This window comes from Notamacropus eugenii, chromosome X, assembly GCF_028372415.1.
Source record: "Notamacropus eugenii isolate mMacEug1 chromosome X, mMacEug1.pri_v2, whole genome shotgun sequence".
Classification (NCBI taxonomy): Eukaryota; Metazoa; Chordata; class Mammalia; order Diprotodontia; family Macropodidae; genus Notamacropus; species Notamacropus eugenii.
This window is the reverse complement of record NC_092879.1, coordinates 71,159,611-71,171,675: the sequence shown is the minus strand read 5'-3', so window position 1 is coordinate 71,171,675 and position 12,065 is coordinate 71,159,611. Positions and strand designations below refer to the sequence as shown.

Here is a 12,065-nt window from a genome sequence, read left to right as displayed (position 1 = left end):
CCCTTGTACATGTACTGTCAATTTCAGAGTATCATGGAATGGTAAGAGCTAGAAGGCTCTATAGAAACCATCTAGTTCAATCTTTTCACTTTACAGAAAAGGAAACTGAGACTCACAGGAGTGAAGTGACTTATCCAGGTCACAGGATGACAGTGACAGGGGACAGGACTAAAACCCCAACTTTCCAATTCACTGCATTTCCTTGTCTTTAGAAGCAAAGAATAATGTATTCCCCCCAACAACACTTGTTAAATGTCTCACTGGAGAAAGATTCTGTGACCTTTTCAGTGTTCAATTCTGCTTACCTCTAAATGTACCACTAAATTAATAGTTCCCCCATGCTGCCCTTTTAACAAAGGATTAAAATCCCCAAAATCGCTTGTAGTCTAACCTAATTATTCCATTACTACCTCTTAGATAAATACAAGTGGAAGGTTGTGGCAGCAGCAGAGATGAGATTTTGCCCAGTTACGCTTCTAATTATTTCCACTCTATTTTTCTTCTTTTGCATTGATTACAATGACATTTAAGCACCTGTCACAAACAAACTGCTGCATCCGAGAATACTAGATGCTAAGAGCTGGACAAGACCATCAGAGGCCTCCCAGCCCTGACTGCTTCCCCCCCCCCCCCCCCCCCCCGGAATATACTCCTGGGAGAATGACTGACATAACGAAACTGACTAGGATCTATTTTCATATTGAAAATGGAAAACCACCAGGCACCCCCAAAGATACCTTTCTGCTTGTGTAAAAAGTCAATGGTCTTCTGTAATATGGTAGCCTTATCCATCTTGACGGGCTGCCCTTGCCCCTGAAGCATGCTGCAAAGCTCTTGAATGAGAACATTGAACTGATCTCTCCTTCTCTTTTCTGACCTGTTCCGGGATGCCCTGGTTAAAGAAAATACAATGGTGTCACCAGCAACTGTGGTGCTAGGGATTCAGAGAGAAGGCACTGGCGGGGAAGGGAGGCGAAGGGACAGGAATAAGGTGATGACTCATCTTGGGGTGGGGGAAGGGTAACATTGGAGCAACTGCCATCCATGTTATCCATTCATTCCCTAACATACCATAGCCTACATTCCAAATTTCCTGGAACCCATTTCATGGCCTCCATTCCATCATGTTGTCTTAGCAGCCACCGAAAGATCATATCACAACACACTCCATCTAGCCATCACTATACCCTAGGAATGATTAAAGAGAGAGCCAGAGCAAAGCCAGCACCAAAGAAATTTAGAAAAAAGGCTGAACTAGACACACACACACACACACACACACACACACACACACACACATGCATGCACACGCATACATCTAAGCAGTATTTACTTGTTGATCCATGAACCTCAATCTGTCTGAGCTCTTTGGACTGGCTAGATAGGCCTCCAGCCCCAAGCAGCAATCTCATGAATGAAAAGGCTATGGAAGTTTCTCTTACCTCTTCAGCCTGTCCTTTTCTTCTTCATCCATCACTTCCTTTGAGCAACTAGGTTCTGAAATTCAAACAGAGCATTTTGGTGAGTTCTTCAGTTTTTATTTTCTTGGTAGTGACTAAGCGTTAAGTGATATGACTAATTGTATCCTTTACTTACCAAGCATTTTTTCTGCAAAGTGCTTTTCAGAGCGTGGTGACATCAAATTCCATTAGACCACTAATGTGGTGTGTGGATGGGCAACTAATCTTAGGTGCTTTATTGTGAAAGCCTCACTCGATATCTATAATCATCCACTACAAATGTATGTATTTTCAAGGCTTTTAAAGGTCATTCAGTGCAGGTACACAACTTTCTCTTCACTTAAGAAATAAACTCATGGTCATCCTGGTCTCCTAAATGAGTTGAACGCCCACTATCTTCAACAGAAGTTGGGGAATGGCCAATTTGTTCCCCACAAGAAAGAAGAGAAGCAATGAAAGTTAACTTGAAGGGCAGGGGAGAGTTGAGACCAAGGTTCTTTGACAAAGGTCCAAGATATAGAAGGAATGGATTTAAACTATTAAGAGTAAGAGTCATTCCCTAATTGACAAATGGTCAAAGGATAAACAGTGAACTTTCAAAGAATGAAATCCCAGCCATCAACAATCATGAAAAAACCCTCTAAATCACGAATAATTAGAGAAATGTAAATTGGAGCATCTCTAAGGTTCTACCCCACACCCATCAGACTGGCAAAGCTGAACAAGAAAAGGAAAAGAAAAAATGATGGAAGGGTTGAAGGAAAACAGTGATACATTGTTGATGAAGCTGGGAAATGGTCCGGCCATTCTGAAAAGCAATTGGGAAGTAGGCCCCCAAAGTCACTTAACCAGCAAGACCACTATTGAGTCCTTACCCCAACGAGATCAAAGAAGGTTGCAAAGGACCCAGATGTACACAAATATTTATATCAACTCTTTCTGTGGTGGCAAAAAACTGGAAACAAAGGGGGATATCAATTGGAAAATGGCTGAATAATTATCACATATGCATGTAATGGAATATTATTATACTGTAAGAAATGATGAACGGGATGGTTTCAGAGAAACCAGGGAACTGATGCAAAATGAAGGGAACAGAATCCTAACAATTTATACAAGATCAAAATTGCAAAGACAAACAATTCTGGAAGATTTAAGGCCGCTGAGCAATGCAGTAGCCAACCACAATTCCAGAGGACCAATTGAAAAATCAGGGTTACCCACTTCTTGACCCAGAGGTGGTGGACCCAGAGGTCCTAATGGGACATACATTTTTGGACACAACCAATGTGGGGATCTGTTTTGCTTGACTATACATATTTGTTACAATGGTTTAGGTTTTCAGAATAAATCAAAATAAATAAATATATTTATTCAAAATAAACGTTAAGGACAAGTCAGAGAATTCTCTGTGTGCAGACATAAAGCTCCTTCCCCTTCCCCATACACGTAGCAAATTCTCCTTCATCCTAGCCACTTGCACACAGGTCTTAAGTCCTCCATACAAACAAGTAAGCTCCTTGTTAGGGTTAGGTAAGCTCCTTTGTATGTCCCAGATTGTAAGCTCCTTGAGGGTAGGGACTGGCTTTTGTCTCTTTCTGTATCCCCAGTGCTTAGCACAGAGTCTAGCACCCAGTAGGTGCTGAATGAATGTTTATTGAATGAATGAATGAATGAATGAACGAACCTAACACAGGGCCTTGCTAGTACACAGTGGCTTACAGAACACTACCAAGTCATGATGCTGGGTACGGAGCCTGACCTTCCTAAGTGAAGCCCTCTTAGGTGGGTAAAGAAGATATGGGAATCATGGATCAGACCTGGAAAGTCATGGAGTCTGACACCCCCCTCACCCCCACACCATTTTACAGATAAAAAGACATGCAAAATGAGGAAGTAAACCCAGTTCTCCTGATCCTACTGTACTGCCATGATTATTAATTCGGAAAAAAGGGGGGAGAAATGTAGCACCCCACATTGCAGATGAGATAGCAGGCAACTCACCCCCTCTCTCCTGCAGGGTTCATTAAGTGCTGAGGACTCTCATGCAATGCAATTGACCCCAAGCAGGAAGAGGGTGCTCCAACTCTTACTCCTCCTCCCATCCTCTACCTCAGACTGGGGAATCGCTGAGAAGGGAAATGCACACCCTTTCTCTTCTCCAGCAACTCTACTTCTCCAGTTCTGATCTCTAGGAGCTGACAATGCTCTCACCCTTGGGATGATGGGAAGCCATCTGCTGGATTAGGAAAATCCCAGCACTGCCAACATAAGTAAAGAAACACTCCCGGAAGGAGGCTTTGGGCTTGGTGCCCACTGAGGGGATAGGAACCACCAGACTGACCTGATGAGAACACAAACTTCATTGCTTTGAAGTACTGAGCCATCCAGGTGGGTGGGGTGGTGGAAGCCACTGGGCAGAGTAGGCCTGTTTGGAATCGGGGTCCCCATCTGAAGCCCAAAGCTGCCTACCTACCACGCTTCCTTCCCACTTGATGCCTGACAAACTGTAAAGAGGACCCTGAAAGTCTTCTGTAAAAAAATTACATGTACATTAAACGTACATTAAAAAGGTAATCATTTCACTGCACTGGCCTGAATTCCGAGGGAGAAGGCGACACAGAGCAAGATCTCACAATGAGCACCCAGAGGTGCAAAGCACTAGCATGCTGCCTGCCTGCAAAGCTGCCTGACCTTTATTACCCAGAGTAATTGGAGACGGCCAGAGGCCATCACACTGCGCTCCACCAAGAAGGCTGAACAAGAAAGAGCTGATTTCTCAAGCAACTCTCTCTAACCTGGACAGCCAGTTCTTTCTGTACTTCACACGGAAAGCTCTGGAAGGAATTTCCCAAGGAGAGTCTGCCCTCTGTTTCTTCAAAGTTGCCTTTTTACTTGCAAGCTATTATCCTCATTATGCCCAGCTTCTTTGGGAGAGCCTGGGGTGCCCATACCCCTGACCCTGGGGATTGCAGTGTCTACATTTAATTGAAAGAGAGAGAGACAGAGACAGAGAGAGACAGAGACAGAGAGACAGAGAGAGAGGAGAGACAGAGAGAAACACAGAGAAAAACAGAGAGAGACAGAGAGAAACAGAGAGAGAGACAGAGAGAGAAACAGAGAGACAGAGAAACAAAGAGACAGAGACAGAGAGAGAAACAGAGAGACAGAGAGAAACAGAGAGAAATAGAGAGAGACAGAGACAGAGTGAGAGAGAAGAGAGAGACAGAGAAAGAGAGAAACAGAGAGACAGAGAGTGAGAGAAGAGAGAGAGAGGTGAGAGAACATGGCACAAGAGACAGAGAGAGAGGAGGAGGAGGAAGGAGAGAGACAGAGTCAGGGAGACTGAAAGGCAGTGGCCCCAGAGAGACAAAAAGGGTTACGGTCAGAGACACAACAGAGAGACAAAGACAGAAAACCAGAGAGCCAGAGTGCCCACTGTCCCTGCGAAGTCTACCTGGTGGTGTGGTCTCAATGGAGGTGGCCTGGCCTGCTCCCGGGACAATGTCCAGCGCAGCCTGCTCCTCACTTTCTGCCAAGTCAGTCAGCGGCATGGTTTGGACTCCTTTGTCTTGTACCTATTAAGAAAAGAAAACAGCGAGTTATGTGAACAGTAGCAAGAGCAATACCTGAGCGGTGATTTGCAGATCGTATGTGGTTAACAGATACTTGTCAAGTCCCTGAATGGACAGTACACACATACAAACAATGCACTTTAAAGATGCTGGCATGTAACAGCAACAGTAGTAGTGGTACACATTTTTTAGAATCTGCTATGTGCCAGGCACTGTGCTAAGTACTTTACACATATTATCTCATTTAACCCTCAAAACAAACCTGGAAAGGAGATAATGTTAACCCCATTTTACAGATGAGGAAACTGAAGCAAACAAGGGTTATGTGTTAATAAAAATTCTTTCTGCTCATGTGCTTGTTTGGCCTCCTGGTGGCTATATAAAAAACACCCTCCGTCCCTCAGCTCTGGGCAATCTCTCTGGCTGTCCCCCACGCCTAGAACATTCTCCCTCCTCCACTTCATCTACTAAACTCCCCACCTTCCTTTGTCTTATTTAATCATTTCAGTCACATGTGACTTTTCATGACCTCATTTGGAGTTTTTTTTTAACCATAGATACTAGAGCAGTTTGCCATTTCCCTCTCCAGCTCATTTTACAGATGGGGAAACTGAGGCAAACAGGGTTAAGTCACTTGGCCAGTCACACAGCTAGTAGGCATCTGAAACCAGATGTGAACAGGCCCAGCACTCTATTCCCTGCACCACCTGACTTCCTTTAAAGTCCCACATAAAGCCCACCTTTGATATGAAGCCTTCCCCAACCCCTCTTAATTCCTGTGCCTTTCCTCTGTTAATTATTTCCTATTTATCCTGTATACGGCTTCTTTGTCTATATTTGTTTATATGTTGTCTCCCTCTTAAGATTGTAAAATCCTTAAAAACAGGGACTGTCTTTAGCTTCCTTTTGTATCCCCATTGCTTAGCACCACGCTTGGCACACAGTAAGCATTTAACAGGTGTTTATTGATTGATACATGTGTATTACTAATATTTCCTATACTAAATTGTCAGATTTGTGGCATACCTTTCTAATCATAGGACGATCGAGTCAGCTGGAAGGGATCTTAGAGGTATTTTAGCCTAGGTCCCTTAGTTTACAGATGAGAAAACTGAGACCTTAAGAGGTTAAGTCACTATTCTAAGGTCACACAGGTAGTAAGTGGCAGAGCCAATCACTTGGGTGATCAAAATATTTGTGTATCTCTAAAATCACAAATCTATCATTTCGGGCAAGGGTCCTTAACCTTGTTTCTCAATGGACCCCCTTGGGCAGTCTGGTGAAGTCTATGGGCCCCTTCCCAGAATAATATTTTAAATGCATAAAATAGAAGTATGTAGGAACATACAAAAACCCCATATTACACTAAATACAGATGTCCATTTTTAAAAGCAAACAAACTTAGGTTCATGGACTCCTTAAATCCCTGATTTAGGGACATTAGCCCATCTTCTGCCAGTATGCTTCTGGGAATTTGGGGGTGACTAGACTCAACTAGATTATAAGCAATTCACGGGTAAGAAAGAGCTGTATCGGGAGAGTTGGAACACTAATTCATTGTTGGTGGAGCTGCGAGCGCATCCAACCATTCTGGAGAGCAATTTGGAACTATGCCCAAAGGGCTACAAAAATGTGCATACCCTTTGACCCAGCAATATCGCTACTAGGACTATATCCCCAAGAGATCATAAAAATGGGAAAGGGTCCCACATGTACAAAAATATTTATAGCAGCACTCTATGTAGTTGCCAAAAACTGGAAGTCAAGGGGATGTCCATCAATTGGGGAATGGCTGAATAAATTATGGTATATGAATGTAATGGAGTACTATTGTGCCATAAGAAATGATGAACAAGAAGACTTCAGAGAGGCCTGGAAGGACTTATATGACCTGATGCTGAGTGAAAGGAGCAGAACCAGGAGAACTTTATGCACAGCAACAACCACAGTGTGTGAGAGTTTTTTCTGGTAGACTTAGATTTTTGTAATAACACAAGAACTTCTTACCAAAAAAAAAAAAAAAAAATCCCAATGGAGGATCTCAAGGCAAAATGCCTGCCACACTCAGAGAGAGAAATATGGAAGTCACTCACATATTGTAGCAGATCATGTTTGTGTATGTGTATGTGTTTGTGTATCATGTTCTGATTTGTTATACGATTTCTTTCATTTATCTTAGTCTGACTACATAGCATGACTATAGTGAAAATATACTCAATAGGAAAGTATATGTAGAATCTATACAGAACTGTATGCAGTCGTGGGGAGGGAGGGGGGGAGTGGGGGGTAGGTGGGGGGGATAAAATCACAATTGTATGGCAGTGACTGTTAAACATTACAAAATAAAAAAAAAAAAAAAAAGAAAGAGCTGTATCTTCTACTTCAAAGCCCCTTAGCTCTTGCCCCTAGTAAGCACTCAGATTGGTAACTCCCTGAACAACTTTTTCTCCTACTGGGAAAAAAGGATTCCCAACAATAAACTCACTCCAGTCACCCTCCATGTGCTAATCTCTTCCAAGAGAAAACAATCAGACAGAAATTACCCAGAGAAAAGGCATTAAAAACCTAAAAGAGGTCGTGGGTCAATACTATAGGATATTCCTAAGTGCTCAGAACTGCTACATGCAAACTGATATTTAATTAGAGCAGTACAATTTTAAATTGAACAGTGAAAAAGCTTCAAAAGCCCTGACTCCCACAATATGATATTATTTAAAGATAGTAGGAGAATCCTCCACAAAAGTCTCCCTGCTCCTATCCCCAGGTTGTTGTTGGGGTAATTCTGGGCATCATATCCAGGCCTGGGGATGGCCTCTGTTGCTTCATGCCAGAAGGTTGGCCACCCAAGGGTGACTGTCTGGGGCTAGGGTAACTCTCTAGAAAGCCAATTTACCCACACCACCTGCCTCATAAGGCTGGTATGGGTAATATGCTTTGGAAACTCACACCCTATAGAACAAAGCCCTGCCATGCCAATGGGTAGAATGCCCAAGTTCACAAAAATAAGACATCTTTTCAAATACTGAAAAAGCATGGGAAGGCTCAAAATCACCTTTGAAAGGGACTCATTTGGGTTTTTCATCTTGTTCTATTTTATGTGGCTTTTTGTCTTGGTCTTTGAATTTTCTGGAGTTTTTTTCCTTCGTAAGTCAAGACCAAATAACAGAAAGGAATAAAATAGGCTAACGGAATGGAAGATGAGATCATTTCATAATTAGCGACTGGATTTCTTTATTTCAGATTTAATCACTCAGACATGGCTAGCTTGGTCAATTGTGATGAGACGTATAATCAAAATATAATTGAGATAAGGTGTATAATCAAAGAAGTCTCCCCTCTTAATCCCCCTGGTTCAGTACTGCCAGGACATAAGGCTAACAAGAACCAGCCAAGCCTCAGACCGAGCAAGATCGATTCTGGACACTGGCTGAGCAAATCCCTGGGATTTTTCCTAAGCCTCCTATGACCTCCTATCTTGGCTTCCACCAAAGGACCAAAGTAGTCAAACAATTCATATACAACATATCCTATCACATCTAGTTAGACAGACAAAATTCTCAACATTTAAAGATGTCAAAGGCTCACTGCTGAATTCAGCTACTTCAAACAACAAGCTTTTATGAAGTTCAAACTGTGTGCCGGGCACTGTGCTAAATACGCATCTTTACAAATATTATCTCAATTGATCCTCACAACAACCCTGGGAGGCAGGTGCTATTATTATCCCCATTTTACAGATGAAAAAACTGAAACAAACAGCATTTCATTGACTTGACCAGAATCAACAAAGCTAATAAGTGTCTAAGGACAAATCTGAACTTGGCTCTTCCTGACTCCAGATCCACTGTGTCCATAAGCCCACTAGACTGATGTTCCAAGGCCTCACTCAGTTGTACCAACTACCTAGGACTATTTGTGGGCATACTATTATACCCTGCTGCTAATCTGGCATACTGAATAGATTCCTGGAGTCAGGCACAATGCTGGTACATAGTAGAAGCTCATCTGTTATCTATTACTATTACAGTTTTAATTATTATCTGGGAGGGGGGAAACCAGAACAATTCACTAGAGAACACCGTGGCTTTGGTTCACCCTGGAGCTAACTGTACTGGACTAGCTAATATCCCTGAATAACTGTACTAGATAGATTCTCCCTCTCAACCTCAATTCAAGAAAAAAAAAAGTACATTTCAATTAGCTGTTTGGAGATTATTATAATAATTTCAATATTAAAACACATTAAATATATAAAAGGAAACAAATTCAAGACAAATTCAAATGAATATTTGCAATGGTTAACTCATGCACTCTTTCTGCAGACAGTGGGATTTCAGCAAGGTTTTCCAAGCCCCACATCTCCCCCTGAAGCATCCTACATTATACAATGAAGTCATGACTGGATAGGCAATGTTTGGCAAAGACAATGAAAGACAACCAAAGTGGGAAGGCAGAAGGTCCCAAAGGAATGGGATCGGTGCTCAGGGAACATGGGAAAATGATAAAGTAAAACAGAGGAATGACCTAACTGTACAGGTTTAATTTTGCTTCTATTTTCTCTGCTGATGGTCTTTGGACAGGAAAGGACAAGAAGAAAATGGCTGCTATGAAACTGATAACTAAGATAAAGAGAGACAGAGTTAAGAGAGCTCCATGTTTCTGGAGGAGTTCAGAAAACCAGGTCCAGAGGATTGCCATCCCAGGGCATTAAAAGGGCAGCTGGATATGGTGACTTAACAATGTCAACGATGGGTGGTACAGTACAGGACTAGTGAAGGGCTTGGCTTGCACTTGTTTAAAAGAAAAAAGCAGTGGGGTGGGGGGGGAGTGGGGGGGGAGAGGGGGGGAATGAACCAAATCACAAGCTCCAGAGCTTATCTTTGACTCCTGGCAAAATTATGTAAGTGGGGATCTCAAAGCACTAACTTAAATTCTAAAAGAAGTAATGAGAAACTAATCCCCCACTTTTTAAGTACAGCTTTGTGGGGTGTGAGAAATACCATCCAAGTGAATTCAAGGAAAACCAGGCTTAACCATGTTTATACCTCTTTACTACTAGTTCATACTGTTAATTATCTCCAGGAATAGAAAGCAGTCTAGTAGGTACACCCTGAAATAATCTTAGAAATTACCCAAATTCTCAAAATTCTCTAACTGGTTTGGTCTTCAACCTAGAATAAAATTAGGACAATTTCATCACCCATGAGACCATTTCCCCTCTCTAGATCTCAAATTACAAACTTATACATTTAGTCAAAAATGCAATACATATTCAATTTATTAACAGCATTAAAAAACAAACAAAACAAACATTCAAAGCAAGGTCTGGGGGACCACAATGAGACTTGTAACCAGGGTCACCTCTTTCTCTGCTCCTTCAAAGTACACAGGGGTAGGGGAAAGGACAGGGTCCATTGCTAAAGAATGAATTTTTCCCAATACTGTACATTGGGGGAAGCAGGGAAAATACTAGAAGTGTAGAACAGATTTTACTCCCACCAGGTGCCCCAATTGAAAAATGGGTCCAATCTCCCTTGCAGTCCCCAAAAGCCCACCATACCTTTCGGGGTTTTCTTTCACTCATCTTCTCCAATCTGGCCTTTTCTGTCTCAGCCTGCTCTGGGTGGCGTCTCAAAGCTCAGGCAGGAATCCTTTGCACAGGACACCAAAAGCCCAAACTGAGCTCAGCTCTCCCCAGCACCTCTCCACAAAGTAGCCCAATGCTACTGTACTCTCCGCTCCAAGGGAGGCTTTTTAAAGGCTCTGGTAACCTGGTGGGGGTTTCCAAAGATTTATGACCTCAGATCTCAGCACCAAAGTTGTAACTGACATGATATTGATACATTTTAGCAAAACGCTTACAGCAAAAAAAAAAAAAATCACGTAATTCTTGGGGGAAAAGTACAGTTAGACCTGACTGAATGATTTGACCTACAGAGCAGTCATTAATGATTCAATGTGAATTTGGAAATGAGTGACTTTGTGCTACTGGCTGCTTTTAACAATAACATGGAGAAAAGTGCACAACTGTATGATCAGCAGATCTGCAGGTGGTATCAAGCTGAGAGGGACAGCTAACACATTAGGTGATGAGACTCTTGGATCAGAACACAGATCCAAAAAAGGTATCAGCAGGCTAGACTCTGTCAGGTCAGATCTAATAAGATTAAAGGGAATATTTATTAGATCAAAAATCAACTTTCCAAGTACAAGAGTATATGCAATTTGTTCATGTTGTCTTTGGAATGGGAGTTTCTTGAGGCCTGGGGTTTATATTTCTACCTTTCTTTCTATACCCACTGCTTGGCACTGTATCTGGCACACAGTAAACACGATAAATAGATGCTTGTTTTCTAACTAACATCCTCTCAAGTCAGCCAGCTTCTCAGCCTTGCTACTGCATCCTCAACTCCCCTAGGCTCACTCAGCTCCTGTGTCCAGTTACTGCTAAATCTCATCGTTTCCACCTTCACCATATTTCACACCCATGGCCCCTCGTCCTCACTCATGTTCAGGCTGGACTCCTACAACAGCCTTCTAACTGGGCTCTCCAGCTCAAGGCTCTCCCTTTCCAATCTATCCTCCACTCGGTTGCCAAGCTGATTTGTCCCAATCCCCTCCCCACTGCCCAGTTCTCCTCTCCTTCCCAATGACCCTATTTCCCCTCTCACCCCACCCCACAGGCTCCTTATCCAGGTTCAAATATCAAGTCAAATGATATACATTAAAAGTTCTTTATAATCTGACCCCTTTCTATCTATCTAGTCTTCTTAGCTTTGACTCTCCCCTTTACTGCTCTACAACACAGCAAATGGAACATTCTAGCTCTCATTCCCTTGCCTTTCCTGTCCCCCATCATGGAATGTTCCTTCATACTGGGAAAATGAAATAAGGAAATTATGAAGAAGAAAAGGCCGAAGGGACAAGATGAGTTCAGTTTTCAGTTGCTGAGTTCAATGGCATGGTAGGAGGATATCCAGGTAGAGCCATTAAAGTAGGTAGTTGGAGAAATGGGTCTTGAGCTCAGGGG

The 12,065-nt window shown here is 42.5% G+C and overlaps 1 protein-coding gene across 1 annotated transcript in view; it reads right to left on the bottom strand.

The window, feature by feature from the left end:
- The window catches only part of LOC140516449 (neuronal PAS domain-containing protein 2-like), a 79,314-nt gene extending 68,549 nt beyond the window's left edge, over positions 1-10,765 (bottom strand). Inside the window, exons 1-4 of the mRNA XM_072627431.1 lie at positions 10,596-10,765; positions 4,918-5,038; positions 1,443-1,497; positions 738-892 (exon numbers count right to left, since the gene is read on the bottom strand). Coding sequence (XP_072483532.1) covers positions 738-892; positions 1,443-1,497; positions 4,918-5,038; positions 10,596-10,619 — 355 coding nt within the window. The 5' untranslated portion in view covers positions 10,620-10,765. The remainder of the gene's footprint in view (positions 1-737; positions 893-1,442; positions 1,498-4,917; positions 5,039-10,595) is intronic.
- Positions 10,766-12,065: the final 1,300 nt, after the last annotated feature.